Source organism: Anoplopoma fimbria, unplaced genomic scaffold (assembly GCF_027596085.1).
Source record: "Anoplopoma fimbria isolate UVic2021 breed Golden Eagle Sablefish unplaced genomic scaffold, Afim_UVic_2022 Un_contig_13840_pilon_pilon, whole genome shotgun sequence".
Taxonomy (NCBI): domain Eukaryota; kingdom Metazoa; phylum Chordata; class Actinopteri; order Perciformes; family Anoplopomatidae; genus Anoplopoma; species Anoplopoma fimbria.
In genome coordinates this window covers 1-15,776 of record NW_026549445.1, presented here as the reverse complement: position 1 = coordinate 15,776, position 15,776 = coordinate 1, and the positions used below count along the sequence as shown (strand labels likewise).

General features: G+C 40.0%; 3 protein-coding genes across 3 annotated transcripts; 2 read left to right on the top strand and 1 right to left on the bottom strand.

The window, feature by feature from the left end:
* Nucleotides 1-4,062, top strand: LOC129114766 (serine/threonine-protein kinase pim-3-like). The gene is made up of 6 exons (XM_054626706.1): nucleotides 1-342; nucleotides 609-718; nucleotides 2,239-2,289; nucleotides 2,957-3,320; nucleotides 3,556-3,732; nucleotides 3,850-4,062. Exons 1-6 carry the CDS (start codon nucleotides 195-197, stop codon nucleotides 4,011-4,013), a joined length of 1,014 nt encoding a protein of 337 aa, XP_054482681.1. The 5' UTR covers nucleotides 1-194; the 3' UTR covers nucleotides 4,014-4,062.
* A 3,135-nt stretch (nucleotides 4,063-7,197) lies between these two features.
* Nucleotides 7,198-11,996, top strand: LOC129114767 (putative tRNA (cytidine(32)/guanosine(34)-2'-O)-methyltransferase). Its single transcript, XM_054626707.1, is given in 13 exon segments — nucleotides 7,198-7,246; nucleotides 7,814-7,895; nucleotides 7,898-7,948; nucleotides 8,171-8,240; nucleotides 8,340-8,451; nucleotides 8,771-8,849; nucleotides 8,949-9,001; nucleotides 9,070-9,123; nucleotides 9,500-9,602; nucleotides 9,705-9,788; nucleotides 10,413-10,516; nucleotides 11,501-11,526; nucleotides 11,528-11,996. Coding segments are annotated over 12 exon segments (945 nt in total). The 5' UTR covers nucleotides 7,198-7,246; nucleotides 7,814-7,828; the 3' UTR covers nucleotides 11,670-11,996.
* A 1,155-nt stretch (nucleotides 11,997-13,151) lies between these two features.
* On the bottom strand, nucleotides 13,152-14,823 carry LOC129114768 (E3 ubiquitin-protein ligase TRIM21-like). The gene is given in 3 exon segments (XM_054626708.1): nucleotides 13,152-13,535; nucleotides 13,538-13,601; nucleotides 13,603-14,823. Coding segments are annotated over 3 exon segments (1,641 nt in total). The 3' UTR covers nucleotides 13,152-13,179.
* Between the last annotated feature and the right edge of the window lie 953 nt (nucleotides 14,824-15,776).

Sequence of the window (15,776 nt, the reverse complement as noted above, 5' to 3'; positions counted from 1 at the left end):
TCGTCCCACCACATAATACCAGCGTGTCAGTTCGGTTATGGAGCTATGATGTTCTTTGGTCCTATTTAAGCTCCAGCCAGGCGGAAGGATCTGTCTGATGTTTGTAAATATTGTCCCCCGGCGGAGCGCGTCGCCAGGCGGAGCGGAGCTGTTCTCTGGGGCTGTTTGACGGATCCACACCGGACTACCGAGGCATGTTCACCGTGCAAAAGTCACATGTTGCACCTGAGAAGCAACCAGGACGTGTTATTTGTTATTTGGGAGAATCCCCGTGCAGCATGCTGCTCTCTAAACTGGGCTCCATCCCGCCCAGCATGGAGCTGCAGGCGAAGCTCCAACCAGGTATCTGTTCACTTAATCCAACTAAAAATTATTTTAAATCCAAAATATAATAAAACTAACTCAGCCGATGTCTTCCTTGGATCCTGCTTTAACACCCTACATGTTAAAACCACATTAAAAGTAACATTTTCACAACGTAAATGCGAATTGTGTTTTAAATTCGCTCATTTGTAAACGGGGTTCCGTGAGGACCACGCTACAGGAGCCCGGGCGTCCAAACCGCGTTGGCGATTCGCTTAAAACCTTTTTATTTTGTGTTTTTTCAGGCAAAGCGGAGAAGCAGCCGTTCGAGAAGATGTACCGGCTGGGTTCGGTGCTCGGCAGCGGAGGGTTCGGCACCGTGTACCAGGCCGTCCGCCTCGCCGACGGGCTGCGGGTGAGCGCGGGGAGAGGCTTTGTTTTGGTCCCGCACATGGCCGCACGCTGCTGGTTTCAAAATAAAAGCCGAAGAAAAAAATAATAATAATAATAATAATAATATTAGTAAAAAGTTTATTTTAATTGTAAATAATAGGTGACAAAACAAATATGTGGACAGTTAGTAGGTGTTTTAGAGATGTTTCAAAGCAGATGGTTTAGATTAGAATATTTCTGTACATTCTAGCCTCTTGTTGTGTGTAAATACATTACATTACATTACAGTCATTATATTACATTACATTACAGTCATTTAGCATTACATTACATTACATTACATTACAGTCATTATATTACATTACATTACATTAGTCATTTAGCATTACATTACATTACATTACAGTCATATTACATTACATTACAGTCATTTAGCATTACATTACAGTTTTACATTACATTAGTCATTACATTACATTCATTAGTCATTACATTACATTACAGTCATTTAGCATTACATTACATTACAGTCATTTAGCATTACATTACATTACATTAGTCATTTAGCATTACATTACATTACATTAGTCATTTAGCATTACATTACATTATTGTATTCGTATTAGTTGTTGCACTCACTGTATTCGTATCAGTTCGCTGCACTTATTGAATTCGTATTTGTTTACTGCACTTATCCTATTCGTAGTAGTTTGTAGCACTTATTATATTCGTATTAGTCTGTTGCAATTATTGTTTTCGTAGTAATTTGCCTCTGCACTATACTTTTGCTCTGGTTTATGCTTTAAGATGCTTGTTTAAGAAAGGAGATGCACTTATGACTTCTGGTGACTAGTAGTTCTCTGTAATGACTGTAATGTAATGCTAAATGACTGTACATTACGTTACATTACATTACAGTCATTACATTACATTACATTACATTACAGTCATTTAGCATTACATTACATTACATTACAGTCATTACATTACATTACATTACATTACAGTCATTTAGCAGACGCTTTTATCCAAAGCGACTTACAGGAAGTGTATTCAACATAGGTATTCAAGAGAATAAATCTGTGAAAACCAACTGGGCAATATGGTTTGGGTTTTGTTTTGAAGGCAGTAACTATTCCCTTTACTTCCGGTTTCACTCTTGTCAGCTGTGCAGCTTGACATCCCAGTTGAGTCTGGCATGTGGTCTTTGTTTTCACAAAGCAACGTGGTCTGTTAAGCCTAACTGTACTCTTATGTTGAAAAATAATTGTTTTGATTTGCTTTATATTCCCTGGGAAACAGGAAGTGGTTCCAATTTTTCTAATATTTTCATGAATTTACCCCAAACTGGTGGGGAAATCTTTTTTATTTCCTTATTATTGAAAGACAAAGAGATTTATTTAACTCTTAACAGTCACATATTTTATTATGGCTGCTGTGTATTATGTGTTTTTACATATAAACTTCTTCTATCCTGTTATATTGTATGTCATAACTGTATGGAGGCTGTGTGTTAATGGTGTTGTTTATGTTTACATGCAGGTGGCGGTGAAGCATGTGTGCAGAGACAGAGTGTCAGAGTGGGGCTCTCTGGTGAGATCATACATGCTTATACCTGTTTATAACAACGTCCTGTCAGATTAATTAACACCTCAGCTGCTATATTAGTTAATTCATCCTTTACTTAAAAAGTCATCAAGATCCTTTTTCAACAGAGACCTGAGTACAAGAAAACAAACATTGACAAAACAATTAAAACACACTATTTACATGCACAAATGTCTAATTAGTCCCACATTGTTTTAAAATCTTCAAATGAAATAAGAGATTTTAATATAAATGTTTCTGCAGCTCTTTCTATCCCGCAGAAGTATAATATTTAAAGACACATTTCAGTTTCCAAGCTCAGTTAAATACTGTATTTGGGCGTATTCAGAGAGCTGAGGCTGTTTCTCGGTTGGGTTTTATAAAGTGTGTTTTAAATACGCATTTTCAAGTTGCACATAAAAAAAAAAACACGAGTGGTAACACCGTAAATAAAAAATATATTTTAATTGCAAGTGGAGGAGGAAAGGATATGCCTTGTGAATAGAAGAGGAACAAGTATAGGCCCTTGTGGGACGCCTTTACTAACTTTAAGAGAACTCGATTTGAAACTGTTTGAAATGAATGATAATTGCATATTTAGTTTTTATCTGCCTATAATATGAAACTTATTGTAATTCATGGACCGTGAGTTGATGGTATGTTTCTCTCTCAGTGCGGCGCGGTGGTTCCTCTGGAGGTGGTGCTGTTGAAGAAGGTGGGCGGGGCGTTTGGCGGCGTGGTGCGGCTGTTGGACTGGTGGGAGCGGGCGGACGGCTGGCTGATGGTGATGGAGCGTCCCGAGCCGGGTCAGGACCTGTTCGACTACATCACGGAGCGCGGCGCCCTGGACGAGGCGGCGGCGCGGGGCTTCTTCCTGCAGGTGCTGGAGGCGGTGCGCCACTGCTACACCTGCGGCGTCGTCCACCGAGACATCAAGGACGAGAACCTGCTGGTGGACCTGAGGACCGGGCAGATCAAACTCATCGACTTCGGCTCAGGAGCCCTCCTCAAAGACGGAGCCTACACTGAGTTCGATGGTGAGTCTGATCATCGGACAGAATCTGAGAGCTGCGGCGCAAATTGTGTGGATTTCTCTTGGTTGGTTTGGCTTTTTAAGTTTCTGACAGTTGAGTTTCACTTCCTGCTACACTCTGACATACTGTACCTAATGTGATGCTGTTGCCGTGACGACTACACAGCATTTGTGAGCCTCAATCAGATCACTGTCTTATGTCATCAAGAGTATAAAACGCCTAACTCTCCTCCCTCCAGGCACGCGGGTGTACAGTCCTCCGGAGTGGATCCGGTGCCGCCGGTACCACGGTCGCTCGGCAACCGTCTGGTCTCTCGGCGTGCTGCTGTACGACATGGTGTGCGGGGACATCCCCTTCGAGCAGGACGAGGACATCCTGAGAGGACGGATCTACTTCAGACGGGAAGTCTCCTCAGGTCAGTCGGAGCGTGACGGGATCACACCACCAGGTTTCACGTCGATGCCTGAACAAAACGTTTCTACTCAACCAGAGATGAGTCAATGTTCTTCATCTCCTCGTGTCTCCGTCACAGAGTGCCGGCAGCTGATTGGCTGGTGTCTGAACCAGAAGCCGGCTGACAGGCCGACCCTGGAGCAGATCCTCCTCCACCCCTGGGTGACGGGCAGCGACGGCATCACGCTCCACGCCATCACAGAGGGCGACTCCTCCTCCTCCTCCAGCCAGCAGAGCCTCTGATTGGTCGACGCAAGGTTGTGAGGATGAGTTTTGTGGTGACGGAGCGAGTCAGGGGTCACAGTTCCGGATGAGGTTGACTGTGTTGCTCCACAGCGCCCCTCCTGTTCACGGACCATGGACCAGCTCCTTGAAGAGGCTCAACACCTTTCAGGTGTTCTTGTTCTTGATTCTTCAGAGTGCCTTGAGTTTGAAAGCTACGTAGCAGATCAGGAGTCGGTCTGCAGGCGAGGAGGGTTCTTCAGAGGTTCCTTTAGTTCAGATTATAGAGTTCTATCCTAAAACAAATGTGGACAAATCACAGAAGAACCAGTTAGTTTCCAAAGAGAAAGTTTTTGTACAGATTAAACCAACGAGATACGGCTCAGTAATATGTTTTATAGGTGCAGTCGGGAGGATTTTTCACTCCCTGCTTCCAGGCCTTATGCTAAGCTAAGCTAACCGGCTGGAGTTTCATATGTAGAGAGTGGCTACTCTCAGCAAGAAGTGAAAAACAGGATTTCCCCAAATGTCGGGAACGTTTCCTGTTCTCTGAGGAACCAGCTACAAACACGACCCGCCCAGAGTCTCAGTTCTGATACCAAAACTTGACTTTTTGTCACGTTTACTTCATTTTCTTTATAACAAAAATGACATAATTTAGTGTTACCTTTTACAAACAGGCCAGGACTTTTCCTGATTTAAAAAAAAAAACAGGCTGAAATTTATCCAAAATATATATATTTTAAATCAGGAAATATCCGAGAAAAGAAAGAAGTGTGACGGTTTTCTCTGCTACACTTCTTCGGGTTAAGTCGTGAGGAAAAACTTTATTTTTCTACATTTGAGGTTCATCAGGACAGTTGGTTGATTGTTTCCAATGTTTAAGCAGAACTGGTTTTGTTGTTTGAAATTGTCTTTGTCGTCTGTTTTGACACACTACGATATCTCATCACGTCTGAAAACATTATGTCCTCCATCCTTGTTCTGCCTCAGTCTTTGCTCATAAAATGCACAGTCAATGCAAATTTTCAGCATTATATTTTGAATATACTGTATGTGTTCGTTTACATATGTATATATTTTTATATATTTTGTACTTTCTATGTTTTATTTATTTAGTAAAGAAATGTTTCTCATCATTTTGTTTTTTTTATTTAAGTTGTCTAACTTTTCTAAAAATGTTTTTCATTTTTGTAAAAGAAATGTAAATGCTCCCTGAACAGGGGAATAAACTCGGGGTCAGTGTTCCTCAGATTCTGATTTATTTTTTTGTTCATTCTGACAAGAAAAATATATTTTTTCATGGAAAATGTTCGAAATAAACCTTGTTGTATATAAACTGATTTTCTGTGTGATGTTTTTGCCTCTTTTACCTACAATTTCATAAATAAATAAATACCTTAGATTTAGATTTTTTTTTTCCTCAAAGCTCATTTCTATTGATTCAGGGAGTCTCTAATAGTGGAGCAAAATATATGAACGTTACATTTTATTTTAAGACCACCCTGATCAAACATTTAATATTGTGCCCGTTTAATTGATCATTAAAGGGAACAATAAGGGGAGACAAACTGTTACGCCCCTGAGAAATGGGGATAAATAATTAGGAGTGAGGAGATGCTGTTTCCTCAGTAAGAACTTTACTGTAAGATCAAGACCACTATGTAGATCACAGTTTAATACTATTGTACCTAAAATTACACAAAGATTCAAGTATCAATGTAAGAAAATCAAAATTTAGCATATTAGCATATAGTTAACATATGATGAATTTGAACTCTTGCATAACTTTATAGTTTTAGTAAACCCTTCTCTTGTCTATGAATTATCTTTTTAACCACATCCCAGTTTTTAACATAACAGATCATGAATTTACCATTTCCTTTAACTTGTATAAGTGCATATTTTCGACTTGTCACACTTCCATTGTAATTATTTGTCAGAACTCTTTAGTTCTCATTTCGAGGGTTATTAAGAAGGCTCATGGTCTGCCATCAAGGAAACAAATGTTAAAACCGCTGAATAACTTCAATTTAAATTGAAAAAAGAAAAAGAAAGATTCAATGCTTTTTAATTGTTGAATTGAAGGAAATCTGTCTGTTTTCGTAACAGAGTTGGGCTACTTTGGGTCATGGCACATTAAGAACCATTTAACGATCCCTGAAACTGCACAAAATGGACAAATAAACCCCTTAATGAACACCTGCAATGTTTATTTTGATATAATGGTGAAATGGACACCTTAAATATTGTCTTCTAGTTCATACCCTGAGCCTTCCACTTAGCACTTATTGTATCCGTATTAGTTTGTTGCACTTATTGTATTCATATTAGTTTGTTGCACTTATTGTATCCGTATTAGTTTGTTTCTGTACTTTTGCTCTGGTTTATGCTTTAAGATGCTTGTTTAAGAAAGGAGATGCACTTATGACTTCTGGTGACTAGTAGTTCTCTTGAATACCTATGTTGAATACACTTCCTGTAAGTCGCTTTGGATAAAGCGTCTGCTGAATGACTGTAATGTAATGTAATGTAATGTAATGTAATGTAATAGTGTGTTAAGAGCAAATCACTTTTTGGGGGCATTCAGGAATGTTTTGCATCCGCTTTATTGTGGCCGGAATTAAATGTAAATGTATATTTTCTTTTGTTTGATACAGAACAATAAAAATGTCCTTATACTTGGACCCAATACTTAATCAGTGATACTTCTTTCTGATTTTGAGCCAATCAGTAACTGTTTATGAATTCTTTATGGACTGAAAGAGTCAAAAGCATTTCAGTGTTGTTTTCCCCATCCATCCAAAGATGCACTTTATGGTTCCCTCTATAGATAAACATCTTGTAAACAAGCTTTGTAAAAGTGTTTGATGTCAATTCAAACCAGATTTCTTTCTAGTTTAGGGGGTATGATTTCAATTTTGTTTCATATTTATTCTCATTATTATCTACCCGAGATCTTCCTTGTTGCCAGTGTTTTGATTTAATGAAATCTTAAGTAAAGAGGTAAAAAAAAAAAGTATGGTTTACATTTTGTACTACCTTGTCATTTGCAAGTGCCTTCATCATTTCAAAGTGTTTATTGTAGAAAGAAATGTGTCTTTTCTCCAGAAAGCAGTTTCATGTGTCTGCAGCGACACCTTGTGGCCGCTGCTGAGACTGTATTTGAGCTTTAACATTCATTCTGAAGAGGCGCTGTGGAGGACAGCTACTGGAGGAGGTCCTTCCACCAACACAGGAACTACACGAGAACAGTAAGCTGCACAGTTTGTGTTTTAATGTGATATTGTGCTATTGTTTGACATGTATTGTTTCATATAAAGATGTGTATATTCACCTTAGAGACACACACCAACAATAAGCTCTGTAAGACTTTAAATATGCAGTTTATTCTGCACTCTAAACCAGACCCCGTGTTAAAAGTGATTTAAATGGTTTTACCTGCACAATAAAGGTGCTTTAATAGTAATGATCAGATATGTTTGGGATTCAATAAGATGTGATGTGCAATTCGGCTGATATAGAAAAAAGAAAACACCAGTCATAGGGGACTAATGTTTGCATTGGCCTATTATAAAAGAAATAATAATAATTCAGATTATTTGGATAAACAAATGAATGGGTGAAAAGATATTTAAAAAATAAATGGCCTAATCCAAAAACATGGTCATTATCATATTATTGCAAGAGAAAGCAGTATAATGTTGCTGTTGTTGTCTGTCTGTGTGTGTGTGTGTGTGTGTGTGTGTGTGTGTGTGTGTGTGTGTGTGTGTGTGTGTGTGTGTGTGTGTGTGTGTGTGTTGTTGTTGTTTTCATCAAAGGGGTCAGAGGTCAAGATGGGTCGCTCCTCCAAAGACAAGCGGGACATTTATTACCGTCTGGCCAAAGAGGAGGGCTGGAGAGCGGGAGCGCCTTCAAGCTGCTGCAGCTCGACCACGAGTTCAACCTGTTCACAGGTGAGACCCGCGGGACACCTGAGACCATGTGACACCCAACAGGTGTCACATGGTCTACGTTACAGCACCCTGAAAAAGGGTGTAACTGAGTCTGGTTGTCCCCTATTTGGGCTCTTCAGGGCTCCTTTGGTGTCCATCTGTCCATCTGTCCCTGGCTGTGTTCTTCTTCTGTCTTTTATTAAATGTCTGATTTGTATGACAGTATGTTTTCCCCTCTCTCAGGTGTGAACAGAGCCGTTGATCTGTGTGCAGCTCCTGGCAGCTGGAGTCAGGTCCTCAGTCGGAAACTCAGGTTTTTACTTCTTTATTTTTATTAACCATAAACTCATCTGGACAGATATGAAATGTATTTCAGTAAAGCCAAGAGTTAACAAGAGTTTTTTCCACTCAGAGGGCAGGAGGAGAAGGGCGATGCTGGTGAGGAGGTGAAGATCGTGGCGGTGGACTTGCAGGCCATGGCTCCTCTGCCAGGAGTCACTCAGATCCAGGGAGACATCACCAAGGTGAGGACGACGAGGACAAACATCATGTTCCACTGCAGGATCTTAACGAAACACAAAGGGAAGTCATCGTCGTTGGTTCTTCTTTTATTCCATTTTGGGGTTCACGTCTCTAAATCTGGGGACCGCTTCAGGAGGTGATGCAAAATCCAAGTTGTAGTTATATTTGAGGAGGTTCCAATGGTCCTGAATGAGGTTTTCTGAGGATCCGTCGCCTCTTTAAAGACGTTTCGCCGTCACGTCCCGGTTAGTAAAACACGAAAAGAAGTACGGCGGTGCGTCACATGACCTCTGTCTTCTTCTTCTTCTTCGTTCCTCTCAGGTATCGACAGCTCAGGAGATCATCCGTCACTTTGAGGGTCAGCCGGCCGACCTGGTGGTGTGCGACGGAGCTCCAGACGGTGAGACACTCCCACTTCCTGTCCGTCCTCGCATGTTCTTAAAGTTCTCCTTTTATTTAATTCAGCCGTCTGGAATTATTTTACTTTCCGTCTCCATAGTAACGGGGCTCCACGACGTGGACGAGTACATCCAGGCTCAGCTGCTGTTGGCCGTGAGTACACGGAGGTGTGTGTTTTGTATTCAGCTGTGATGTCACACTGACGCCCGTTTGTCCCTCAGGCTCTGAACATCACAACTCACGTCCTCAAACCTGGAGGGACGTTTGTGGCCAAGGTGAGTCCAACTTTTGTTCGGATGATTTATTAACTAGAAAGGACTCAGTAGAGTGCAGATCTCCTCCAGGTGAGTCTGCAACGACACAAAGCAGTGTATTTAGGCTTCAATTGTATTTTTAATACAATGCGACCGATCTGGGTGGAGATAACACGATTTCTATTACTATTACTACGTCTTTATAGACATAAACATGGTGAATTAGTACTTAATTAGTAATGATCATGTGATCAATTGTTTTGTGAGTGAGTAAGTGTGCATCTCTGTGTCCGTCCACGGCTTATCGGTTTTATATTGACAGTTAAGGATGCATGCTCAAGGACCTGTAATTTAATGTGAACAGGTATCTCATAAAGATTGAACTCTTCTGGCTCAGATCTTCAGAGGTAAAGACGTGACTCTGCTGTACTCTCAGCTGAAGATCTTCTTCAGTGGTGTGACCTGCGCCAAACCTCGCAGCAGCAGAAACTCCAGCATCGGTGAGCCAATCACACGCCTCAAACAGGAGACAAGCTCCGCCCACCAGCTCATATAGTCATCGTTTACTAACAGTATGTGTCTCTCCGTCTGTTTGTGTGCAGAGGCCTTCGTGGTTTGCCAGAATTACTCTCCTCCTGAAGGTTACGTCCCCAACATGTCCAACCCTCTGCTGGATCATTGCTACGGTAACTACGAGCCCGCGTGGTCCGTGTCTGGATATCAAGACCGTGAGAACATCGGAACAGAACCACAAAGCCTCTAGAAGATAGAAACACCACCAAGTTCCTTCACCTGAGACGCATTGTGTTTGTTGAGAAGTCGTTCAGCTCTTCTTACCTAATTTCTCAAATTTAAAAGATCCATAGACATGTGCAAAACATTTTTTAAATCCATATTATCTTAGTTTCCTATTCTTTATTTAAAATGGATCTTTTAGCACATACAGTATAATGATACCAAAGAAACTTGCTGAACAGTGACTCCTGTGGCCACATGTGGTAATGACGGATTAATGCTGATTACTAAAACATGGTATAACAGAGCACGAAGAAGAGAACAATAATAAAGAAAGTAATGTCAGAGACACAGCAATATATAGATTACTAGCATGAGCCACTAAAAGCTAATGCTCAGCGTTGTTTCTTTAAATCTCATGTCACTTTGAAAGAGGACAAATGTGTTATTTCTTATTTTAAAGGTTGTATACCGGTAGTCTCTTGTTTCAGTAGCTTAAGCCCCATTTGGATCAGTTTCACTGCACGTCCTGGTCCTGGTTGTGCTCAGTCTGGATTCTGGTCTCTGTTCCTCAGATGTGGACTTTAACCAGTTAGAGGGTCCCAACCGCGTCATCGTTCCCTTCCTGGCGTGCGGTGACCTCAGCGCCTTCGACTCGGACAGAACCTACCCTCTGCAGGTGAGAGAGACACAGGGTTATCTTTAACGACTAACAGAAACATGGTTCTCACATGAAAACAAGTCTGGTTCAGTCATTTTTATTATTATTTTAATAGTTGTGGCTGTCATGCTTTTATTGTCATGAAATTGAATTTACTTAAAATTTTATATTAATTATCAATTAATAATTATATTTGTATTTAACTAGAATTTTAAGCTATGGATAATTAATTGATTGTAACAGATAACATGAAAACCACACTTAAAGCTAGGGTGGGTTTAATTAATTAATTTTTTACTATTAAAACTTATCAATTAATAATTATATTTGTGGTATTTAACTTTGACCAATCAGAGCGAGGCTTTTAAGGGGGATCATTAATGGATAAATTAATTGATTGGTGGGAGGAGCTACAGCAGGTAACAGATAACATGAAAACCACACTTAAATAGTACCTGAGAAAGGCTTACGTTTTTCAGTTAAGGTGAAAATTCAGGAATGGTTTTCTGTGATTGATAAATTTAAATAGTGCAAATAGACCATTAAAGATCCATAATTTATCTGTTAATTTGCCCCCAAATGCTGCAGCTTTTTCTGTAAATGCCCTGTCATGTCTCAATGACAAAAAGCTGTCACTTTAAAATATAGATTACGCCAGCTATGTTACACATTCCATGTCTAAAAAGCACTATAGAATACATTAAAATATTAATAAACTCAAACTATTTGTCAAATATTTATAAATATTGTGTGAATTAGGGGGAAATAATTAACCCCTTTTCAATCTACATAATTTAGTTAATTAAAGGCTTTACTAATTAAGGGTTTAAGGAGTTTTGTTTCTCAAATTAATGGACAAATTAAAGGATCTCTGGCTTCAGGGGTTAAGGATGAATAAAGGGTCATTTAAAGGGTTCTTGTTTCTAGTTTATATATTAAATATTTTTGATTTTCCTCACACCAAAAACCCTCTCAGAGCTGTTGACTTCTTTCTCTCTTCAGCTGGATGCTGGTAAACAGTACCAGTACACCCCCCACCCAGCCGATACGCCCCCCCTACCAGCAGGCCTGCCACCTGCGCAAAAACAACCTGCTGTCCAGAGAAGACGCTCCGTCCAACCGTCCCAACCAGAGTCAAGGCGAGGCGGGTCCGTCGGCCGAGTCCACCTGATTCGTCCAATATTTTTAAGAATAAGCAGAGTTATCTTTAAAGGAACAGTCCGGCATTTTGGGAAAGCCATCTTCTCTGCCTGATACCAAGATGGAAATCGGTTTTGTTTCTCCTTTGCAGCGTGGAACCAGAGTGTGTTTAGCTTAGCTTAGCACAAAGACTGCAAGCAGGGGGAAACTACTAGCCTTTTCTTCAATCCAGTATTTGTGTTAAGCTAGGCTAAACATGCTCTGAACCAATCACACTGTACCAGATATACTTCCAATCGGATGTTTTTACTATTTAGATTTCATGTGGATTTTTTTGTAGCAGATTCTTCATCCATTAGGCGTGAGGAATTGTAAACATTTTATATTTTAAAAAAATAAAAGTCATCTCTTTGAGGCAAACATACATATGTGGTTTACGTGAGTATTTTAAGAGTGATAAAACTATTATGTTATTTGTCTGTAAGCAATTTTCATTTTTCTGCTGTAAATGTTTACAGCTGTGCTAATTTTAACTCCTTAATATCCCGTTGGCTAGTTTAATGTACATCAATGCATCATGTTCTATAAGATCATCATGTTCTATGAGATCATCATATTCTATAAGATCATCATGTTCTATAAGATCATCTATAAGATCATCATGTTCTATAAGATCATCATGTTTGTAGCGTCTCTGTCCTGTGAGAACCTCGTATCTCTAAAAAGAACAAACAGCCTGTTTTCAGTTTTGTGACTTGACGCATTTATCTGCTGATCCAAGAGGCTTTTTAAAGAGTTTATTTATCTGAAGAAGTAGGAGGATTTTCTCAACACATAAAGGAAACACTTCATCCTTCAGTTCATCACAAACATTTAACATCAACACATCTGGAGATACGTGGTTTTACCTGGACAGGAAGGGGATGAAAAACTGTCATCTGAGAAGAAACTAAAGCTGTCAGACAAATGTAGTAAAAAGTACAATATGTACCTCTGAGATGTAGTGGAGGAGTATAAAGTAGCAGAACATGGAAATAGTAAAGTTAAGTAAAGTACCTACTTAAATTAAAAGAAGAAAGACAACTTTCAATTTTATTCCGTTAAAACACCACCGCAGCTGAATGTTGTATTATCTGATTTTGTTGATTAATTTGGTGTCAATATGAATTAAGAATTCATCTCATATTTACCACCAAAGACATAACAGACAGAGATCCCTAAAGTTGTATGTCAATCCGAAATGATAAAAACTAAAACCATTAAGTAAAAAAAACCAATATATGCTAAACTTAATTTTGCAACGTACAAATGTACTTATTCATCAGTATTTAGTTTTTGTTGATTAAAAACAGTCTTGAAGGTAGGTCATTGTGTTAAAATCTGTGTGTTGGAGTAGTAGCAATGTTACAACTTATAGAAAAACATTAACAAAAATAGCAAAAACCCATTAATCAGAATGTGAAAAATCAATAATGTACACTTTGTGTATCACCAATAATATAGATTTGTTACATTAAAGTTTTGCTGAATAACTGGCTGATCTACTCAGTGTGATTGACAGGAGAGATGATCAGAGGGGCAGAGTTTTTACCACCATCATTAAGACAAGGACTAAATAATGGGTAGAGTTTCTCAGTGAAGCAGCAGCCAGTAAAGGAGTAGATAAGAGCTGCAGCATCAACGTCATAAAAGGAGACCAGACCCTCCTCATAATCCACAAACACCCCCACCTTCTCAGGCTGAGACTTCAGAGAGAGACGGACCGATGGGTCAGCACAAGCTTTGTACTCATTCTCATTCCTCATCCATATCATCCAGTAACCATTCTGAGGAGTCAGTGTGATTTTTCCCTTCCTGTTGATCGACTCTCTGACCACTCCTAAATCCCAGTTAGTCTTCCTTTAACCTGAACCTCGTAGTAAAATCTTCCTGAAGAGAAACTCTGCTTTGCTAAGACATTAACACAATGAATCAAATCTCTCTGGATTGTCTGGGAGATTCTTCCTTACATTACCAGGTTTAACTTGTTTTCCATCATCAGACAGGATGAGTTTGGGATGAGCTGTATCAGGATCAAGTGTCACATCCACTGCAGACTGCTGGACTCTCTTCAGCTCGGCCTCAAACAGCTTCTTCTTCTGTTTACTGAGCGTCTCCTCCAGCTGGTTCACAGCTCTCACCACAGTCCCCTCATATGAAGGTGGACTGACTCTGACTCCTGTCCAGTCCTTGGTGGGTGGAGCAGCTTTAAGGGACGTGAAGCTCTGTAGAAGGTGGAGGTGGTCTTCAGACTGTGAGAGCTGCTCCACCTCAGTGCTTCTCTTCTTCAGCTCACAGATTTCCTGTTCCAGCTCTTTGATGAAGCCTTCAGCCTGTTTCTCTGTCTTTCTCTGCTTCTCTTTGATCGTGTCGATGAGCTCGGCCTGGCTTCTCTCAACAGACTCCTTCAGAGCGGTGAAGACCTGAACACCATCTGCTATCTCTCTGTCTGCATCTTCCTCACTGAGCTCCACTGAGTGTTTGATCTCCTGAATCTTCAGTCGTCTCTTCTGGATCATCTGCTGGATTTCAGTCTCAGTCTTCTCCAGCTTGGCCTTCTTTCCTTCATATTCTTTTTTCAGAGGAACAACATCATGTGTCTTGTGGTCTGAAATAGTACAGATCATGCAGACACACATCTGGTCGGTCTTACAGAACAGCTCCATCAGTTTATCGTGCTCCGTACACATCCTGTCTTCCAGGTTCTCCACAGGGTCGATCAGCTGATGTCTTTTCAGGCCTGACATTGTCAGATGAGGCTCCAGGTGAGTCTCACAGTAGGAGGCCAGACACACCAGGCAGGACTTCATGGCCTTCAGTTTGGTTCCAGTGCAGACGTCACAGGGAACTTCTCCTGGTTTGGCAGCTTGTTGCTCTGAGCTGCTGTTTCTGGCTTTCTGTTGAGCTGACTGTCTGAACTGAGCAGCCATCTCAGAGATGAAAGTATTGATCTGCAGCTCAGGTCTGGTGTTAAAAACCTTTTTACAGTTTGGACACTGACACTGGACATTAACGTCCCAGTGTTGAGTGATGCAGGTTTTACAGAAGTTGTGTCCACATGGTATGGTGACTGGATCAGTGAACACATCCAGACAGATGGAACACAGAAACTGATCTTCAGTCAGCAGACAGCTGGCAGCAGACATGTCTACACTCTGAGGACAAAAGGTGTAACAAATAGTGTTATTACAGTATTTTATTAAACAAAAAATTTTTCATTATTTGTTTCATAAAATCATCCTAGGATTGGTAGCATATAAGGAGTCATTCTTAAAGATGATGGGATGTTATATGAATTTGCTGCTAGTGGTCTTGGAGAGTCCGACTCTTGGTACCATAAAAACCACATTACTGCCGTTTGTAGTATCATAGTGACGGTCCTTTGGCTTTCAACTAGGAAATTATGGCACACAGTTTGTTTTATCTCTGTGATGGCCTTGCAGCTCTTTAAACAGACAGTGAGAGTCACTCACGGTGCTCTATAACCATTGATACAACATTGACTCTAGCGGTCGTACAGCTTCTTCACCAATGACGATCATCTGGCTTTAAGCAGCCAAACACATTGTTGTGTTTTACTAATTTGATGTGTAGTATTAACAGTCTAGATATGTATTTGTCTGAAGAGTTCCTACATTTTTAGATTTCAAAAAATCTTTTTTTAAAGAGATCACAAAGCTCAGAAAATCAGTGATAACATTGAGATCTTCATTCCAAAACATTTACTTTACATCAGAGTGCTACGGTTTGACACTATTTTCCAAAGATCAGACTGAGCTTGTTTGTGGTGGATTTTCTAAGACTAAACTGTTGAAGGTGAATCACTCTGCCTTTTATTCAAACTGGTTTAACAACGTTTTTTTACTGCTGCCTCAGGCTGATCTCTGCCTGCTGCCAGTCACTTATATGACTGTTGTATTTGGGAATTAGCTTTTCAAAGAATATTAGAAGATAAGAATAAAACAACGATAAGCTAATCCGATGTCTTCAGCATTGCAGTGATAACATCCTTAACTCTCTGGTTCTTGTTGATATAATATTATAATATATATATAAAATCACATTAGAATTCATTTCTAAACCCTAAAAACACAATGTT

What these genes read in the sequence shown, in the direction of transcription:
- LOC129114766 (XM_054626706.1), top strand. Translation starts at nt 195, where the DNA reads ATGTTCACCGTGCAAAAGTCACATGTTGCACCTGAGAAGCAACCAGGA. An exon ending in TGTCAGAGTGGGGCTCTCTG is followed by an intron (nt 2,290 to 2,956) that starts GTGAGATCATAC and finishes TTTCTCTCTCAG; the next exon opens with TGCGGCGCGGTGGTTCCTCT. An exon ending in AGCCTACACTGAGTTCGATG is followed by an intron (nt 3,321 to 3,555) that starts GTGAGTCTGATC and finishes TCCTCCCTCCAG; the next exon opens with GCACGCGGGTGTACAGTCCT.